Source organism: Trifolium pratense, linkage group LG4, assembly GCF_020283565.1.
Source record: "Trifolium pratense cultivar HEN17-A07 linkage group LG4, ARS_RC_1.1, whole genome shotgun sequence".
In the NCBI taxonomy this organism is placed as follows: domain Eukaryota; kingdom Viridiplantae; phylum Streptophyta; class Magnoliopsida; order Fabales; family Fabaceae; genus Trifolium; species Trifolium pratense.
In genome coordinates, this window is record NC_060062.1 from 41,990,115 (window position 1) to 42,011,541 (window position 21,427).

At 31.9% G+C, this 21,427-nt stretch overlaps 2 protein-coding genes and 1 pseudogene across 2 annotated transcripts; 1 reads left to right on the forward strand and 2 right to left on the reverse strand.

Moving 5' to 3' along the window:
- On the reverse strand, nucleotides 1-123 carry LOC123882641 (annotated as a pseudogene).
- A 3,056-nt stretch (nucleotides 124-3,179) lies between these two features.
- Nucleotides 3,180-8,455, forward strand: LOC123881914 (putative chloride channel-like protein CLC-g). Its single transcript, XM_045930673.1, has 7 exons — nucleotides 3,180-3,913; nucleotides 4,021-4,221; nucleotides 4,619-4,796; nucleotides 5,343-5,605; nucleotides 6,178-6,447; nucleotides 6,538-7,666; nucleotides 7,966-8,455. The coding sequence occupies exons 1-7, from the start codon at nucleotides 3,768-3,770 to the stop codon at nucleotides 8,107-8,109; spliced, it is 2,331 nt and encodes a 776-aa protein (XP_045786629.1). The 5' UTR covers nucleotides 3,180-3,767; the 3' UTR covers nucleotides 8,110-8,455.
- A 168-nt stretch (nucleotides 8,456-8,623) lies between these two features.
- Nucleotides 8,624-14,464, reverse strand: LOC123881915 (calmodulin-binding receptor-like cytoplasmic kinase 3). Its single transcript, XM_045930674.1, has 7 exons — nucleotides 13,260-14,464; nucleotides 12,918-13,133; nucleotides 12,412-12,671; nucleotides 12,044-12,209; nucleotides 11,861-11,950; nucleotides 10,938-11,236; nucleotides 8,624-9,315 (listed from the first exon to the last, which is right to left on the reverse strand). Exons 1-7 carry the CDS (start codon nucleotides 13,525-13,527, stop codon nucleotides 9,100-9,102), a joined length of 1,515 nt encoding a protein of 504 aa, XP_045786630.1. The 5' UTR covers nucleotides 13,528-14,464; the 3' UTR covers nucleotides 8,624-9,099.
- Between the last annotated feature and the right edge of the window lie 6,963 nt (nucleotides 14,465-21,427).

Consider the following 21,427-nt stretch of genomic DNA (forward strand, 5'->3'; position numbering starts at 1 on the left):
GAGGTGCAACACAAGGACTTCCCAGGATGTCACCCATCCTAGTACACTACTCTTGCCCAAACATGCTTAACTGCAGAGTTCTGATAGGATCCGCTGCCTTAGTGCTGGTGTATGATCGCACCTTACTTGATGATTATTCTTAACCTTAATATCTAACTTATTTGTATGATTATTCTTAAGTTTGATGTAAATTTTCTTCTGACTGACCTTATGACCGGACAGAACAAAGACTTTTTTTACTTATTGAGCGGTACTAAGTAAGACAATACTTGGTGCTGGGATGTTGCTCCTGTTTTCCAGTAATGATAATGATATGTCAATGGCATGAAACTTAATTATCATGACATGCAAAGTAACAACTTTGCTCAATATTGTTGGTGTCAAATTATGCGGTGGATGTAATATTCTTATGGTTAGAACAATAAATATCACTTGTTTTCCTGTTCTAAAAGTTATGGTGCAACTAGTAATAGATTTTGTTTTTTCATTAATAAAAAAACTTATATATTAATATTTGATGTATAGAGACAAATTCGGCTGAATCTGTCCTTTTTGATCACGTAACTTATCGGGTTAAGGTTAAGAATCAAGTTCAAATCTAAATTAAGGAATAGTTTGTTCTAGTGTTAGCATTGGAGTCGTATCAGAAACATTCATAACCGGGCCTAAATGTCCTTTGTACATTTAAGTTTAGGGATCGATGTATGTAAATGAATATCAAACAATCTAAATTCAATGCTTAAAAAAAAAAAATCTAAATTCAAGATCAATATTTTAAATTATAAAATTTAAATTTAGTCAAATTCTTTTTTTATAAAAGTTACATTTACACGCAAAACTAATCTCTTAAACTTCACTCGTATCATTATTTAAGAAATTCCTAAGTGGTATATTTTCTCTTACCAGCCAAATTTTAGAGCTTAAACCCCACTCCTAACCTCCTGAAGTTTTCAAATCCAATCTTATTAATTGTTGGTAACTTCACTTATATATTTTTTTTAACAAAGGTAACTTCACTCATATAGTATTACATATTTTACTCTAATTTATACTCTCTGTTACAAGATTTGGATTCTCCCGATTTCTTCCTTATTTTATAATAACAAGTTAACAACAATCATCTTCACTCACCTACCATTATTTTTCTGATCCAAAAGGTCTTAGAAATGGGTATTGGGCCTAACTCATCCTTACAAAACCGGCTTGTAAGGTGAGGATTGCCTCTAGTATATAAACACTTAGTCAGGCCATCTCGCAACCGATGTGGGACTTCTTAACACACCCCCTCGCGTCCAGCGCTATTGGGTTTGGTACGCGGATATAAATGGTAGGTGGCCCGATATCGGGTGGCCCAACGGATTTTGGAGAGGCTCTGATACCATATTAGAAATGGGTATTGGGCCTAACTCATCCTTACAAAACCGGCTTGTAAGGTGAGGATTGCCTCTAGTATATAAACACTTAGTCAGGCCATCTCGCAACCGATGTGGGACTTCTTAACAAAAGGAAGAGATCCATTTTCATTTCATTTCATTTATTGATGGAATCCATTTTCATTTTAATATACACATATCTTTTTTTTTTTTTGTACATAATATACACATATCTTACTTGAGGAAATATTGACTAATCACAAAAATTTAATCAATTGTTTTTTTTTTCATCATTAATATTCGGCCCACTAAATCATCTAATTTAGTTCAGAGATCAATTTTGACATCAAGTCATTTCAGTCCCCTCTTATCGTAGTTACGGGGAACGACCGTGATACTCCCTATCAAGTTCAGTGTCAATCACCACCGAATCAACTAACGATTGACAATCAATTGATTTAGTTGCACACATATTTAATAAAAAGTAGAAAGATAAAATAATTAAATGATATATATATATATATATATATTTCAAATAATTAAATAATAGTTATTTTTATTCTAATGTTATAAAATAGAGTGATCAAAACCACTTTGATTTGGTCTAGTAATGAGAAGTTTGTATAGTATACTAGTCCCACACCCGTGCGATGCACGGGTGTTATGCGATATTTTATATTATAATGTTGAAAAATCATTCGTATAAATTGAAACAATATGTATTATGAAAATTATAATAATAACATCAACAACAACAACAAAATAATAATAATAAAAAAAGTGATGTAAATATATATAAGATAGATATTAAAGATGTGTTTATACATTTCAAAAAGATTACAATGGATCTTATTGCATCTACCAAAATAAGTTGGTAATCCATAAATTGTCATGTCACTATGAAAACAGTTTGTGGTCATACTCATACACTATGGTTAGATTAGTGGTTGCACAACTATCTAGGAATCATATATATAGATGTTTATACATTTAAAAAACTTATTTATACATGACATTTGAAGTTACTTTGGTATCTTCTTCATTAACATTGATTAACAATATCTTTAACTCATTCTTCAAAATAACTATGAAAATGACAATATATCATTGATCATGGAAAACAATCGATGTTGAAACATAAATTTTTATTTATATTATAAATCTCATTGGAGGATTATGAGTTGGATAAACTACTTCATTATCTCTTACCAAAAAACTATTGTATTATCGAATTTGACATTTATATTAATTTGAAACTTATTGGAGCAAAGATAAACCAACTTAACTCATACTCAAATATCGAATATGAAAAAAATCATACAGGGCATAACAACCATTAGTAAATTTTATTTTATCTATTTTTTTTATTAACATTAGAAAGTAGTCCTGACAATCGACCAACTCCTTATATTTACAAAGATTGGACAAAAGATTATTAGCAAAAACATTAACTTTTTTGAAAAAAATAAAATAAAATACATAAAATAATAAAATGAACAAAAAAAATTAAAATAAATAATAACCCAAAACATCAACAACAATAACAATAATAATAATAATAATAATAATAATAATAATAATAATAATAATAATAATAATAATAATAATAATAATAATTACAAATAGTACCCCACATTAAATGAATGTAAGCGGATGATGTGGCTAAATGAAAGATTTTCATTGGTTTGTGGATTAGGGTTTAGATAGACAATTCCACAACTATCTAGGATTTATATATATAGATTAGAGGTTATGAGTTTGATGTTCTGCTCTATTATAAATAAAAAAATGAGTGATAAAATCTATGGTGTGTTGATCTTTTTTTGACTCAATGATGCGTTGATCTAAAATATAAAGAAATTTGTCTCTCACCATTTTCTTCCATAACACAATTAGAGAGGAAAATCAATTTGCAATTTTTTTTTCTAAACTTCAAGGCTCCTCGAGTTTTTGACTCATACTTCTCCTCGAAAAGTGTTCGTGATATTCTTATAAATGATGCTATCAAAACCTTAAAATAGTTTTGTAGTTTTGTTTTTTCTTTCATTTTCATCTTACGTTGCCTTTGGAATCCATCTTCTGCAGAGTTAAACCGTTGAAAAAAAATCACAGAACCTCAACTCCACACGCACATCCACCCTGTTTCACGCCACAAACGTTGTTGTTAGAAATTTCCTTATTTAACCTTTTATTAATCCTCAACACAAAGTCACAAAAACTCTCTTCTCTTTCCTTTTCTCGTCTTCTCTTGCTGACTGTTTGGTATTAATCATGTGACCATGTCTCTCTTCTTAAACCGTCAACCTCCACGTGCTTTGAAACTCTGAAAAACTGAAACCAAACATAAACACAACACTCACTCACAACTGTTACTACTTTCTCTGTCATGTGATCATGTCTAATAATCATCTTTCCAATGGTGAATCAGAGCATCTTATTCGCCAACCCTTATTATCTTCTCAAAGATCCATTATCAACTCCACTTCTCAAGTTGCAATTGTTGGTGCCAATGTCTGTCCAATTGAGAGTCTTGATTATGAGTAAGTTTTTTTTTTTTTTCCATCTGGGTCGTCTTGTTTTGTTCAAAGATTGAATCTTTTTATTGACCCTGTAGTTAATTGGTTCTTTTTTTGTTATGGGTTTGCAGGATTTTTGAGAATGAATTCTTTAAGCAGGATTGGAGAAGCAGAGGGGTTTATCAGATTTTTCAGTATATATGTATGAAATGGTTTTTGTGTTTAATGATCGGCATGATTGTTGGTTTTATTGGATTTTGTAACAATCTTGCTGTTGAAAATCTTGCTGGCATCAAGTTTGTTATCACATCCAATATGATGTTGGAAAGAAGGTACTACTAGTGAGTAGTGACTGGTATAAATTTATTGTATGTATTTTAAATTTAGGATTTGATTCATGAGATCATTTAAATCGTTTGACTTTAATCATAACTAGTTCTAAAAGTCACTTTTTAGGAGAGTTTGCCACTCATTTAGGTCCCACAAGGCTCGAAGGATTAGTCTCTACAGTTGCGCGCAGATGATACTCGTTTAAAGCACAAAAAAAAAGTCAAGTTTAACTCTTTCCTTTTATTTAGAAATTTAACTCTTTCCTTTTATTTCTTTCTTATTTTAGTAAAGTCCAAGTTAAATTTTGGAAATTTTCTAGTTCGGAATTTAGATTTTTTGATGAGTTGTTGATGAGTTGGATTGTTTATGTTTCTGATAAAGCTTACAAATTTATTGCAGGTTCCTGCTTGCCTTTGTTATATTCTTTGCTTCAAATTTGATTCTCACGCTTTTTGCGTGTATAATAACGGCTTTTATAGCACCTGCTGCTGCCGGTTCAGGAATATCAGAGGTGAAGGCTTACCTAAATGGCGTTGATGCGCCTGGAATATTTACTGTACCAACTCTTTTTGTTAAGGTATGCATCATACAATATGCAATATACAATACAATGCTTCTTTAAATGCGGAGGTGTTGCCTTTTCACACTATGACATAGATAACCATGTGAGCTTGTTGATAAGAGGGAAATATTACACGATTACATTGATTTATTCTGACATTCTATGCAGTACTATGGCTCATATTTCCAAAGTCCTTATGTAGTTCTTAAACCAGATAAGCAAATTATAATATACAATGCTAAAATTGTTAGGTATTATGTGGAGTATGATGGTAACATTAAGACTTGTTTAGTAGAGGAGATTACCAATATTTGTTCAGTTTATGCTAATCTGTCAAGTGTTAATTACACTGTTTACGTCTTTTTTGAGTTTAACTGTTATGACTCGAGCACATACTTTGATACCATAAAAACAATAACGGAATTCAGCGTCATAATCTATCATTGGCACTGTTGTTTCTCAACTAGTACTGTGGTATCCTTTATTAGATATAGTTAGACAGGAAATGTTTGTTTTTCTTGAAGAAGAGATTACATTCATGTTGCTTGCTTTTATCTACAGATTATTGGAAGCATTACGGCAGTGTCATCATCTCTTGTTGTTGGGAAGGCAGGGCCTATGGTGCATACAGGTGCATGTGTGGCAGCATTGTTGGGTCAAGGAGGTTCCAAAAGATTTGGAATAACATGGAGATGGTTACGGTTTTTTAAGAATGACCGTGATCGACGAGATCTAATAATATGTGGATCAGCAGCTGGAATTGCTGCCGCTTTTCGTGCCCCTGTTGGCGGCGTCTTGTTTGCTCTTGAAGAGATGGCATCTTGGTTTGTATGCCTATCTATCTGCCTGACATTAAAAAAATTATTCTCTGTGTTAATTTTTCACCATGCTTTGCTCGAGAATTGGAATCATTTTTTTGTCATATGAATGGCTTGTGAATATTGTTGCAAAGGCCTCTGATTAAGGTCATGTTTGGATTGACTTATTTGAGTTTTTCTACTGACACAAGAACTTGTGAGACTATTTGAGAGATGTTATGAACACAGCTTATAACATGTCCATAAGCTGTTTTCAGCTTATTTCCATAAGCTCTCCACGATAGCTTATATGAAAACAATTTGACTTTATATTAACTTTTGTTATAGAAGTAGTTTATACACAAAACACTTATATGATAAGCATTTATGCTATAAGTGCTTAATTAAGCTGTTTATCCAAACAGGACCTAGTTATTCAGCAAGCTTTTTTTTTTTTGTTTATGAATTCAGCAAGCTTGTTTCTAGGTGTTTTATCATATTTTTTGATTGAAAACCTTCTGCCTTCAGATGAAAATTTCATTGACATAGTCTTTTGTCTCAAAAATAAATTTAATAAATGTTTAATTTATGTTCTACAGGTGGAGAACTGCTCTTCTATGGAGAGCTTTCTTTACCACAGCAACAGTAGCAATTTTCCTTCGAGCCATGATTGATGTATGTCTAAGTGGCAAATGTGGGCTATTCGGTAAAGGGGGACTGATAATGTTTAATGCTTATTCAGCAAGTATTTCGTACCATTTGAGAGATGTTCCTCCTGTGTTTATTCTTGCTGTTGTAGGAGGGTTACTCGGAAGCTTATTTAATTTTATGACGAATAAAGTTCTTCGCATGTACAACGTTATCAATGAGTAAGTTTCTCTTTTTTATTTAAGTCGATATGACAAAATTAAAATTTTCTTAACATTGTACTCATTCTTCCAAAATATTTACTCTTGCAGGAAAGGCACCATTTACAAACTTTTGCTTGCTTGTTTAATCTCCATTTTTACATCATGTCTTCTTTTTGGATTGCCATTCTTTGCATCTTGCCGACTCTGTCCTCTTGATGCAGTTGAGCCTTGTCCAACAATAGGTCGATCCGGTATCTACAAGAAATTCCAGTGCCCTCCTAATCACTATAACGGTCTTGCCAGCCTCATTTTTAATACAAACGATGATGCTATCAAAAACCTATTTAGCATGAACACCGACAATGAGTTCGAGTTTTCATCGATGTTGATTTTTTTCTTCATATGTCTCTTTTTAACTATCTTTAGCTGCGGAATTGTTGCCCCTGCCGGTCTTTTTGTGCCAATTATCGTGACTGGTGCATCGTATGGACGCATGGTTGGAATATTGGTTGGAACGCAGTCCAATCTTAGCCATGGCCTTTATGCTGTACTCGGCGCTGCTTCTCTTCTTGGCGGATCTATGAGGACAACGGTTTCTCTGTGTGTAATTATCCTAGAATTGACCAATAACTTGTTACTGCTGCCCCTAATAATGATGGTGCTTTTGGTGTCTAAAAGTGTAGCAAATGTTTTCAATTGTAATGTATATGACCTTATAATGAAAGCCAAAGGTTTGCCTTATTTAGAAACTCATGCTGAACCATATATGAGGCAGCTAACAGTAGGCGATGTAGTCACAGGTCCGCTTCAGATGTTTAACGGTATCGAGAAAGTTCGCAACATTGTTTTTGTCCTCAGAACAACAACGCACAATGGATTTCCAATTATCGACGAGCCTCCACATTCGGAAACTCCGGTTTTATTCGGTATAATACTTCGCGACCACCTTATCACATTGTTAAAGAAGAAAGCTTTCTTGCCTTCACCTATGGCAAATAGTTATGATATATTAAGACAGTTTTCAGCAGATGATTTTGCAAAGAAGGGTTCAATCGAACGTGTAAAAATTGAGGATGTACAGTTAACAGAGGAAGAGATGGGAATGTACATTGATCTACATCCTTTTACTAATGCTTCGCCTTACACTGTTGTGGAAACAATGTCACTGGCGAAGGCACTTATACTTTTTCGAGAAGTCGGTTTAAGACACTTGCTTGTGATACCCAAGATCCCCGGTGTAAGTAACTTTTTTATGCTATGTCGCAGTTTTGCAATTTTGATTGAGAAAGTTAACTGCAATATGATTAGCTAGTTAACTAATGGGCTGGATTTATAGACATAAATCCTTGCAGCCACGCAACTCGGTCTAGACTAATATTGGCCATTGGATTAGTTCAACAGTTGAGAGAATAACACTCTTAGTCGTTAGATTAATCCTCCGCCTATATTTAGTTGAACCAAACTGGCATAACTGTAGTGGATTCATTTACTTGCATTTCACTCAACTAAGTTTTATTTTGTTCATGGTGATTGCAGAGATCGCCCGTGGTAGGTATATTGACGCGGCATGATTTCACGCCAGAACATATATTGGGTATGCATCCTTTTTTGGTCAGAAGCAGATGGAAAAGATTAAGATTTTGGCAAACTTTTCTTGAAAAAATTCTTTCGGGACTTTGAGCAAGGCCACCGAGCTTAATTAAGATTTTACACATTCATGAGTTGAGACCAACCAGTGATGATGGTGGTTTGTTTGATGGAATCCAAAGGTATAGTTATTAGAGTTACACAATGAGCTCTTGTAAATTATTGCTGCACATTGTTAAGGTCATTATACCAAATATACCTATGAAAACAAATAGAATAAAGTGAAATGATATTAGAATTTATTGTTTTATTTGTTAAAATTAATATAAAAATGTTGACTTTTTTTTTATTTCTAAGTGGGTAGGAATATGATGAGTTGATTTTTTTATCTAAAAATGAAAAACATCTAAATGAAAAAATAGATTTTAATATTGTGTTATTTTAGTATTTTAATCCATTACTGTTCCATATCCAAAGTAATTTCTCCCGGATGATTCAAACTAAGAATTTAATTCTTTGATAACGCTAATTAAGAGAAATGACAAACACTAAGTGTGTCATTATTTTCAATGCTACAAGATCAGTGCGATAGCACTAGTCAGATATCTCGTCCTAAATAAAACCCCATAATTTTATTTTGATTGAGGAATTTTCATGAACTAATCCAAATGAGCCAAAATCCACAATCAACTTTACAAGGAAAATGTTCTATCGATTTAAAATCGGACACTGACAGTTCAAATTACATATCAATAAAATCAACTATATACAATCTCATACGTTGATTTTAGATCAGATGGTTAAGACGAGTAATCGTGTGATTTAGTTACTGCGTCAAATCCAAATCCAGAATAGAGTCAACATGTTCTATTTACTAAGTAAAAACTCTTCCACAATCTAAACATCAGAATGACTTTTGCAGTTTATGTTTGAATTAAGAAATCCATCTAGATTAAGACCCCAAATGAAAATTAACATGTCACAATACCTGAAACACTTTTAGGCATGATAAAGAAAGAAATAAAGAAAATGTCACCAAATTGAGAATATCATCATAATGGTCAAATTTCATCAATCATTCACTCATGCAGTTGTACTTGCACTACTCTTGAGGTAATCTGCTCTTATTGCCCACAATTGCTCCCCAACTGTTTTCATATCAGGTCTATCTGTTCTTACTGGTGCTGCACAATTAAATGCCAAATCAAACATCTTCACAGCAACATCTGTTTTTACAGCTTCTTGCATTAAAGGATCAAGCAGTTCCACCACACTTCCTTCATTATATTTCCTGAAGGCCTGCAAAAATATCAGAGCCACTTAGTTTCAGTGCTTAAAATTGAAGAGGAACGAACAACCATGTTTTTCGTCTATTAGTACTGCAATGATTACTAAGCCTATAAACACGGCCAAAGAAAATCAGCTGCATCTATAGTTCTTCAAAGGGAAATTACAGTTAGTTTTGCTGAGAGCACCACATCTACTAGAGATGTGGCCAAACTCCTAAGTAGTGCTTATAACTTGTACGATCTCGACAATCCTGACTTTTCAAATCAATTTTGCAGGGTTGAGAAATTTTACGCTGATATTAAAACCTATCCTAGATCTCAGACAGATTTTATGGGGATGAGTTAGCCTTAAACATAAATTCTAAGATAGTATAAAAAGTCTATTATAAATAATTTTTGGGTCAACATCTTTGTTATTCCATCCACATTTGTCCACTTTCCAGGTTTTATAGAGTCCTCATACATTGACTAGAGATATGAAGTAGTAATTATAAAGCTTGGTCCTCTCCACGCTTTATAAGTCAGTTTTGTGGAGTTGTTTTAGCAACCAAGATTTGAATTGAAAAGAATGAATTACTTCATTGAAAGAATGAATGAATTTGTAAGGAAAACCATTGAAATTCAAACTAGAACTTAATTCTCCCTATTCTATATCATATCAGGTTGACTTAGGCCCTATATTCTATATCTTGTCAGGTTGAGTTAGGCCCTCTATTCTATATTCTATCAGGTTGAGTTAGGCCCCGAGTCCAAATTCTATTATATTTGAACAAACTGTAAATTTTTGCACCCAATGGGAAACAGTCACATATCGGTTTCATTATGACAGCCAGGGATGGACTTGGGCAGGGGAAAGCAGGGGCTTGGGCCCCTCCCTCCCTCTTGTTCATTGCCTTACAACTCTAATAATATATGTGTAGTCATATTGAATAAAAGGATTATACTCCCTCCTTTCTTAGTCATATTTAAGGTCATGCTAAGTAGTGTTTTTAGGGCAATGATTAAGGAAATAAAAATGGAATATACTACTTTTAAAATTATACTATCAATTTTTTTTGTCAGACTTTACTTAACCATCTTGCAATTGAATTTCGAGTTTACTTATTTAACATTTAATATTACATTTTTCGGCCCCCTGTCTCATCAATTTCTGGATCCGTCCCTGATGACAGCAATATAGGATTGCAATATAAGAGTATGATTTTTTCTAAAGCTGAAACCCGAGACAATAGCATAAAATTCAGAGATCACTCCAGGTAAACTACCGGAGCAGCAGTAGTGATTAGACGATGCACCGTCAATGGTAGATAAGATCCATAGGATCCATTCCTGATGCCTAATTTTCTCTAACCAATTGATACAAATCCTTTTGGAATTGAATAAGTCTGCTGCTCATTTCAAATTGTTTCCTGAGAATAATGACAAAAATGATATATTTTGCTCAAGTGATAGCAGTAAATTATTCCTTAAGAGGTTCCTAACTTACAGGATCACTTCACTTGGCTGGATGCAAACCTATAATATGCTATATCATATTTTCAAAGTATTTCAACATTTAAATGGATAGTTAACTGTTGTAAACAAAAAAAAAAATGTAGAGGATATCAAAATAAAGACAAATTGTGAGCGTACCCATCTTAATGTAACTCGTTCTTCAGGACTTTTTTTCAACTCCACAGGACGACGGCCAGTCAGAATTTCTAAAAGCAAAATTCCAAACGAGTAAACATCACTTCTAGGAGTGAGATGGTATGTTTTCATATACTCAGGATCCAAATAACCAACTGTTCCCTTCACTTTGGTAGATATGTGTGTATGGTCATTGTTTACGGGACCAAGCTTTGCAAATCCAAAATCAGCGACTTTAGCCCGCATGCTTTCAGTCAGAAGAATGTTGGATGATTTCACATCTCGATGGATAATTTGTTTTTCTGTTCTAAGATAAGACAGGTTAGGCACCAATCGACAGATCTATAAACATTATTAGACTATAGGGAAATTATACTGCATGAATATGCCAAAATAAGTCTAAAACTTAACAGAAAAATGGACATGCACTGTCGGTGTAAACTAGTTTTACAAACTTTACACTGATGTCCAATAAGAATCAAGTAACTTGCAGCTTTTTTAAATACTGTCGCATTATGTGCTTACGTGACAATATGATAGATTCTCATCGGATGTCGGTGTAAAACTGTTTTATACTGACTGTGTTTCCTCATTAAACTCAAAACTTTTTTTTTACACACATTAAACTCAAAACTTAAATCCCAATAAATAAGTCAAAAAGGGAAAAGTAGAAAGTGCTTAAAACGCTATAAATCATCACTGCTTGAGCATAATGTCCAGTGAATAGAATATGTTTGAATAATCAAACGTGTAATTTCATTTAAAGTTGTTTCCTTAAAACTTGAGACTTCACAACATCTGTTCATAGTATTATACTCTAACTAATTATCTAAAATACAGCGTGCATTTTACATTTGGCGTCTATGCAAAGAAAATATAGAACATAAAACAAATTTTGTATGATAAAGATTAAACGAACTGCTGACCTGCATACAGATGCAGATAGGTCAATCCATGAGCAACATCGATTGCGATTTCAAGGCGCTGATTGAAATCCAGAATTTTTCCACGCAAACCTGCAAGCAATATCAAAACAATAATCAGTATTACTTTCCATATTTGAATACAAATATTAGCATAAGAACATTCCATAACACATCCTTACTTACCATCCAAATGTTCTCGAAGAGTACCATTTGGCACAAACTCCGTAATAAGGATACGTTCGTTTCCTTTGTCAATATAACCAAGTAGCTTCACAAGGTTTCGATGATCAATTTTGGCCAGAAGTTCGACTTCACTGCTGAATTCTGTTCTCAAACTCTCAAAATGTTCCTATGATTTAGTCAGGTCATCACTAAGATAAGAAAGTATTTCCACCAATTTTACTCGTACGTAATAGTCAAAAACAGTTCACAATATAGTGAAACATCATACCAATGCATAATTTTTTTCTTATAAACAGAATTCAAAACTTCAGCATTCTAAAGTTGGCTGCAAATTTCTAAAGTAGTATATATCAAGAGTTACTTCTTACCCTTTTTGCACGTTTTACAGCCACGACCAGTCCATCATCTAATTGAGCCCTGTAAACAGTTCCAAAACCTCCTTCTCCAACTTGTAATGTTTCTGAAAAATTACGAGTAGCTTTGGAAACCTGGCTCAGGTTGAGATGTAATGACTGAAGTCTACTGAGTTTTGGAGACATTGAGAATCTCGATGGACTAGGTGGAACACGAAGTGGACTAGCCGGAATCTTATCAGAAACAGATGGTTCAAATGAGGAAGCTAAATCCACTGCAAGAGCAAAATTGCTCATTAGTTGTCAATCAAAAGTAACAGGAATGTCAAAAAATTAAAACTGAAAATGATTTTTGTAAGTAAACAAGCCCTACAAGCTATTTATCAAACTATGAGCGTCATAGTCACCCCCTTCATCTCTTCCGAATTCATAACACGACATTAACACACATGTCCGGATACAAAGTTATCCAGATAAATTGGAAAAAAAAGCCGTAAAAGTATATACAAACATCAACTCACTTGAATTTGGGTCCTTTTCAAGAACAGCATGAGAAGTTGCCTTCCTTCTCTTCCCATAGAAACAAGGACAGACAACAGCACAACATACCAACAAAGCTCCACCTGCAAAAATTCCAACTTGGTTGCTTGACACAGACTTAGACTCTCCTTGTGATGTCGAATTATTGTTTAAATCTTTTAGCAAAAGTTTCCTTCCTCCTTTTGAAGGCAAATTCACTACAAGCAACAAAATTCAGTATAAAGATTAAAACAAATGCAATTTTGAACATTCTCACAAGTGAAAAATTACAAAAAACATAAAAATGTGCATCATAAACTAACACTATCTTTGACAAACCATACCAAAAGTAACATCCAAATCCAACACACAGTTGTTGCTTTCAAAGTAGTCCTTCAAATCACAACCATTTGCAATATACAATTGAAGAGCTTTACAGAAATCAACTTTGTTTACAACATTCCTATTTATGTAAAACACCTCCTCACCATGACTAGAATATGAATTTGCTACCAAATTATTGCCACAATCCTTTGTCTGTAACACAACTTCAGACCCAAAAATTGTTGACAATTGCAACAATAGTACCAAGAACAAAACAGTTACATCCATTCTTAACTAAACAGTGCACTCAATTCCCCCCCTAGTGGACGGCGAGATTAGTGTCCCTCGGATTAGTCAGTTGTTGGGCCAGATACCAGGTCTTCAAAAAAACAGTGCACACCAATTGCAGTTTTTTGTCCTAATACATAAGCAAAACATTTCCTTGTTACAAACACAAATTTTGATTACCTCATAGTTAATAGCCCAAATGAGTTATGGTTCCACTTCCACAAAAATCAAAACACTAAGAAAAGAAAACTTGTTTGAAAAGCAATTAATCAAAACACTTAGCCCAATTGACCAAATTGGGCAACTATGAATTGATGAGGAAACTATTATGAACTGATAAAAAAGGAAACTTGAATTTTCAACAGTGAGAAGAAAAGATCAAATTTTTTGAAAAGGGGTTTTCTTAAATGACCTTGAATTTCTCTGGAACACTAAATCAGATAATAAAAAAACACAAGGAGACAGGTTTTTATGAATTTAAAGACTATGGAACACAGTAAAAGACAAAATTTGATGGAAAAGAAAGGAAAGTTGGTAAGTTGGGATCTGAGGTGAAACTGAAACTGAAAGAAACAAAGAGATACTACTTCCGTACAGAGAGAATTCAATTCAATAGAGGCGGCTATGAAGAAAATATTAATAGTAATTAATAAAGAGAAACAAAATGAGTTTGAGTATTGAATATGTTTGTTGTTTAGTTGCAGATAAGAATAAACATAGTTCACTCATTCATTAATAATATCAAAATATATTATAGTCTTTGCACTTTCATAGAGAGAGAGAAGAAGAAGAAGAAGAACAACAACAACAACAGCAAGAAGAACATGAAACAATGCTACGGTGGACTCTGACGTAATGCCCAATTGCCGTCTCTACGTTATTTTATTATTTTATTTTACAAAAATAAAATAATAATTAAATCGAGGATGTTTCCTCCGTTCAAGGTTAGTCCTTAATAAAGACGGATATAGTCTATTCGTTGGTAAGACATTGCATTATATATAGGGAGTCGAGTTCGAACTTCGGTCATCCACTAATTCACCACTAATATAGTGATATTTACATTTATCTTCTTTTAACAAGTGTTAGTGAGACTCAAATTCAAATCTCTCGAATCCAACAATTTGTCTTTTTACCATTGAATTGAATCTTTAGAAATATACTTTTATGTGTTGGATAGTTTGGAGGAGTTTGAATGAACTCAATCCAAAACCTTAACATTAGATTCATGGGTCTTCATAAGTCCAACATTCTTGTCATTCATAATTGTTGTGAGACTTAACTCACCTACATTTATGATCCACTCTCGCTCCTCCACCAAGATGAACCACAACTATAATACCACTTGTTGGGAAATTTGAGCGAGCGCGGGAGAAATATCGGGTCAAGTGTCTTAAATTGAAAGTTGGAGTTAAATTAACCTTACAAAACCGGCTTATAAGGTGATGATTAACTCTATTTTATAAACTCATTCATGTCATCTCACGTCCGATGTGAGACTTCTTAACAAAATGCTTCAGGACCCACAAGATAGGGAAGCGCCACATCTAAATCCAAAACCTTAATACATTAAGTTCATTGGTCACATCTCTTATAAATCTAACAGTTTTTCATTCATAGTCGACGTGAGACTTAACTCTCACACAATTACATAATATTAATTTTAAGGGCTAAATATGTTTTTGGTCCTTATAGCTTCCCATAATTTTCATTTTAGTCCATAAAGATTTTTTTCACACTTTTTAGTCCCTAAAATTTTTTCCGTCAATATTTTACACACTTACATAGTGTTACTAGTAGGATTTACAAGTGGCAAAATAATATACTTTTTAATTTTCAGTTCACTTAACAAGTGAAATTATTGATTCTATTTGGTGAAATCATCAAGACTTATGTTGAGATTAAGTATTCAATGTGATTTATGATGTAACTTCCAACTACTTGTATGGTAAATACGGTAAATATATGCATTAAACTTCTTGAATGAGATTAAGTACTGAAAACATGTTTATCATATGCGTTTATACGAGTCAAATATTATATGGGGGTAAAATCCAAAGAATTATAAAATAAGAGGGTTAAAATTTTGGATTTTAAAATAGAGGGGATAAAATTCAGATTCAATAAAAAAATGAGAGTAAAACTGCAGTTAAGTCTAAAAAAATTATATGTTGTGTACTTCACATCACCTAAATTTGGCTCTGGTTAGCTTGGTTGGCTTGTGTTATTGTATATTCCTCGTGTTATTGAAAGTGTGAATTGAACTCAATAATTATTAAAAAATAAATTGGATTATCATGATTTTCACTGTCATTAAACTAATCTCTATCAGAGAATCTATGGGGTACATAAGGTGGGTTCTCGTATTCCAAATGAATTTTCTCCATACAAACGAATCAGTAATCGAACCTCTGACACATGCTTAATAGGACCAAGAGGACCAATTCGTTGTTTGTAATTAATAAATTTTTTATTAGTAGAATTGTTTAGAAGAATTTAAATTTAATTTCCAAAAAGAAAATTTGTTAACAAAATTTTATTTATTTTTTGAACAAACACTTAATTATCAAACCACATTCTCTTTAAACCAAATTAATTAACCAAATTAATCCCAAAAAAAAAAATGTTAACCAAATTTTTAAATGAAGATGCCGTGGTTGACCGATGGTACTTTGATATTAGGAGAGAAAGAATGGGAAGCTATTTTGAATTGCTGGGAAATTGCATCTTAAGGGAACACTTTTGACATTCTGAAATATATATACTATTATTACTGTGAATGGATGTATGTATGGATCGTAATTACCTGCAGTTTACTTTTCACGCGTCAATGAATATAAGTTGTTGATTTAAAATCAGACGGTCTAGATTACAAAGTTAAACTATACATTAAAATAATTTCAGCAGTAAATCCAATTCTTGCTATCATTATGATCATGTTAGATTTTAAATTTTTATTTGGCAAATTATTGACTTTTAACATATTTAGTGTGAAAAGAATTTTCACGTGTGATTGAAAATGCTATCTTGATTTTTAGAGTTCTTAACTTGTGGCAAAACCAAAAATTACTTTTGCTTGATTAATGATAGTTCAGTTAAGTAGCTTTAAGCTCACGCTGATGCCTGAATTCCACCTATTATATTATCTCAATCACATTTTTTTGTTTTGTTTTTCACTATCAGTTTAATCTGGTTCGGGGTCAGTTCTGACATCAAGTGGTTTCAGCTCCCTCCCGATCGCAGTTGTGGGGATCGAACCGTGGTCCTCCCTACCAAGTTCAACGTCAATCATCACTGAACCAACTAACGATTTACATTACAAGCAAGTGTCGTTTGAAATATCTTTTCTTTTCTCTTCTTTCTTTTAATTTTTCTTAATTAGGTTTTTTTTTTATTCCAGAACTGTTTCAAAATATTTTCTAATCATTTAAAATTGTTATTTCTTCTAACTTGTCATAATTAGGATGTTTGACTCTAGAATTGTCTTATAACTTGTCATAATTAGGATGTTTGACTCTAGAAAATTGTCTTAAAACTTCTCCTAACCCTTTAAAATCACTATTAGATTAAGACAATAAGACATTTAATTTTATTTTTATCATGTTGAACTACAATAGACGGTGCTATGAAGCAAATGTGAGTTATGTTGTCAACTCTCCTAACACTATATTGATGTATAAATTGAAATTCCTTTGAGATGATTACATTTTTGCCATAATTAATAAAATAGAAAAAAGATTTGTATACTATTTATTGACTTTGGTCGATTGCAATTATAGAAAGGAAATTGCTAACAACCCCTTAAATTTTGTATAATTAATTTGTGATAAAATTTAAAAAATGAATTAAATTCATAAATTATGATAAAATATTTTCTTTTTTAAATCACTAACATGTGTCCTAAAGACGCACGTTAGGTACAAGTCTCAGCCTAAAATGAATTGTTCCTGTTAGAGGGTAAAATAAATAATATCAAATGTCGATAAACATTTATTGATTGCTCGACTTTATTATAACTAGTATTCATTTCAAAGAAGTCAAATCCATAGACAATATAATGTACTATTTTCTTAGACATGCATTCAATTTAATTACATCATAATATAGTTTTCTTATGTTAGTTTCTAAAATATTTTCACAAATATCTATATGATATGGTTTAATTGAATGCACTTGTAAAATCTCTTTTACAATTAAGATGACAAGAGATGCATGGTGCCCGCAACTGCGATAGGAAGAGACTGAAATCACTTGATGTCAAAACTGATTCCGAACCAGATTAAAACTGGTGGTGAAAGAAAAAAAAGAAAAAAAAAAGTAAAAACTAAAAATTATGCTATATGTCGTGAACTAGTGAAGTGTATATTTAGATTTATCTTTTAATTTTTTAATTTTTTTTATATAGAGATTTCTCTTATAAATTTATTTCAAGTAAAACTTCAATTTTTAATGGAATGAGACTATATATTTTTCTTTTGAAACGGAAAAAAATTATTAATAATAACCGGTCTCTGCACAAGACGAACATAGGTCGGGATAAACAGAATTACAAAATAGAGGCGTCGTATATAAGCGGAACACTAATGAGAAAGCTAAAAAACGTATACCACCTAGTACACACTCCACAATCACCAGATCACATAGAGCAAACACCACAAACACAATACCACTAAAGAGGACCATCAACACGACCCAAAAAGATGCTCTAAGACTCTAACTCCTGATCTCGAATCAAAAGTGATCGGTCCATCAGAATACAAAAAGCAGCTTTGTGAGGCAAAAAATAATGGGGCAACGGCAAAATGAAAACCTTGACAGTTAAGTCCCCAGCTCGCAGTCAACACAAGTGCGAAAAAAGTTGACCAAATACAAAGAAACCTTCAAATCTCAACAGATTTGGAAACCCTCAGAGACCCAAAAAACGAGTCCTGTAAATCTCAACAGATTTGTAAGTGGTCAGAGAATCCCGTATCGAGGAAAACCAGTCACGCACAGCATCAAATTCTTATAATATTTCGGAATTCGAAGTAAGTTTAGGTGAATAATACGACTAAAAATTGTTTCATCCAATTATATTCAAATTTTTATGTTGATTTGTTCCTAATTAATTAGATGAAACTCAACTTCAAGCACTTTGTTTAAATTTCTTATTTTATATCAATGCATGTGAATATTAGGCTAGACATTTTGCTGATAAGTTCGGTAGTATATATTCTAATTATAATAATGCCTAACAAATCTTAGCCGCTGGATCATAAATATTTGGTGGGTTTTTTTTTGTGAACAGTTTATTTTTGGTCGACATCATATTTGATGCATTATTATTATAAGCACCAACTTATCATACATTCACATCTCATACACTTTTTTAGCTAAAAATTATGAGACATTCACGTGCAGGTAGGGAAGATAACCGTACACGTGTAATTTACACATTGGGTTTTTGAAATAATTAAGAATATGTTCCTTTTAAAATTAGTAGTACTAGTAGTAGTTTTTTTTGACAGAATCTCTTTTAAATTAGTGTATTGCTCATTAGGCATATAATAGTTAATAATATAGATTATCCAAAGGATCACTGATCACAAAAGAATATTATTTTACCAAACAATGAGAAATGCTCAATCTCATATGAATATTTTTGACAATATGCCAAAAGTTTGGGAGCCAACATTTATATGGTAGATATTGATGTTTCCATTTTATGGAGGATCATGCCTATGGTGTGAGCATCTTCATTAGGGATTGTGATGATATCTTCAATGTTGGCATGGTTGTCTGAAATTTTCTTAAAAATAGATGAGATGCTCAATATTGAGAACTGTTATTCTCTCAGAAAGATATTCCCTATATTGTTATTCCTCAATAACATATCAAAGTTATTTAATATATATGATAGTTGGTTGATATATAGTTGGAGAGAAATATTTGTTAAGAAATTTCACATCAGTTGCAATACGATCTGAATATGTATTTATAAAGTAGAAACATTTTTCACCTTACAATATGTTTTTGTAGGATAGAGTTAGACCCAATATTCAAATTCAAGAGTATTAAGATGATTTGTGACTTATGTGAATTATGGATGAGTTAAGAAGTGAAGTGATAAGAAGGTTAAAAAGTTTAATTCTTGTGTTCAACAAAAACCGATGATACTAGTGATTATTAATATTAGCGGTTTTAAAAAAAAGGTTTAATTTAGTTGATAAGAATTTAGTTCATATTCCACAATTTGAATTTTGTTTTTTCTGTGCACTTCTTGTGCTAGATTACTAGATTAACTCTTTTTAGTTTTTATGCAAATATTCATAATTTAGTAAAAGTTTGAGTGTTAGCTGCCAATATAAAGACAAATCAAACTTTACATAATAAGGACACTGTAGTATTCAATGTATCATCAATAATTTTGATTAAGTTGAAGAACCAAATGACAGGATAGAAATTACAAACGAAGTTTGTTGATACTTAAATTATCAGTAGACATAGTTTTATATTTGATATGCACTATATTTAGTCATGAGTTAATCTACATATTCGTTGCATTGTCTTGGAACATATTGTAAAGGAAGAGATCACAATCACAAGATTAAACTATGAATGTGAAAAATTGAAGGCCAAATGGATAATAGGTTAAAATATGATTTGAAATAAGTGTTAAGAGTCTCACATAATTTTGTAAAATGACTTGACTATATGTTATAAGTAACGACACTTCTCACTTTATAAGCCAATTTTATAGGGTTGAATTAGATTCAACTCCTAACTATAAAGAGTATGATATCAGAGTCCCTTTCAGATCTGCTGGACCACTACTTGCTATTAAGGTTGTTTATAATTGAAAATCCGAATGAGGAACAATAGTTGTGAAATTAAGCTAAAGTAAAACCATTAGCAATAACTAATAATTCAAAAATCAAAATAGACGCCGTGTCACATGATACTCAACAACTTAAAATTAAAATTGTTTACCATATCGATTTCAAAGGAGATTGCCAAACTAATTGGATCTCTACATTTTAAGCTGGATGTAGTGTGATTTTAGTTAAAATTTGGATAAAATAATAAAAATGATAATGTTTGAAGTCACAAGGAAAAAAAGTGAGAAAAAATAAATCAAGAGAAACATAACGAATTCTTTTTGAACTATCGTTTAAAGTGGCGGGAGAAAAAAGTGTGAAAAAGCAAATTAAGAGAAATATATATATATATATATATATATATATATATATATATATATATATATATATATATATATATATCATTCTTATCAAATTACCGTTTGAAGTGACAGAAAAAAGTGAAAAACTACCGGAGAAACTAACAAATTCTTATAAAAAGAGAGATAAAAAGAGAAACATTTCTCTATAAATTCATATTAACTTAATATCATTGTATATATATTATAAAAAAGTTAATTTTGTAGTCAGATACCGATATGCTATATACAAAATGCATTTAAAAATATCATTTATTTTAATATAAAATATAATATGATATTGAATTTTGTATATAAAATATCGATATCTAACTAAACTTTTGAAGGGTTCGAGTAAAAAATCAAGCTCTTTGAAAACTAATAAATTAAAAGATTGAAATGGACACAATGTAAATATTTTATGATATGCAAATTGACATAAACAAATATCGATAAAAATGTTTTGAAAACTATCCATAAATCACATTCAACCGATATCAATATTAGGTCATTCAAATATGAAAATACAAATATTGCATTGCTAATCAGAATTCGTACTAAAAACCTAACGATTGTATTGTGAGTTTCAACCATGATTTTTTTGTTACTATAATATTGGTACGAATTTTCCACAATCATTATAGATGACTAATCTCCTTCCAAGATGAGTTCTCTCATCTCAATTAATTTTTTTTTCATACGTAT

Coding starts and splice junctions, on each gene's coding strand:
- LOC123881914 (XM_045930673.1), top strand. CDS start 3,768: ATGTCTAATAATCATCTTTCCAATGGTGAATCAGAGCATCTTATTCGC. Junction 5,606..6,177: donor CTTGAAGAGATGGCATCTTG/GTTTGTATGCCT, acceptor TATGTTCTACAG/GTGGAGAACTGCTCTTCTAT. Junction 6,448..6,537: donor ATGTACAACGTTATCAATGA/GTAAGTTTCTCT, acceptor TTACTCTTGCAG/GAAAGGCACCATTTACAAAC.
- LOC123881915 (XM_045930674.1), bottom strand. CDS start 13,527: ATGGATGTAACTGTTTTGTTCTTGGTACTATTGTTGCAATTGTCAACA. Junction 12,672..12,917: donor TGAAAAGGACCCAAATTCAA/GTGAGTTGATGT, acceptor TTGCTCTTGCAG/TGGATTTAGCTTCCTCATTT. Junction 9,316..10,937: donor AACGAGTTACATTAAGATGG/GTACGCTCACAA, acceptor ATATTTTTGCAG/GCCTTCAGGAAATATAATGA.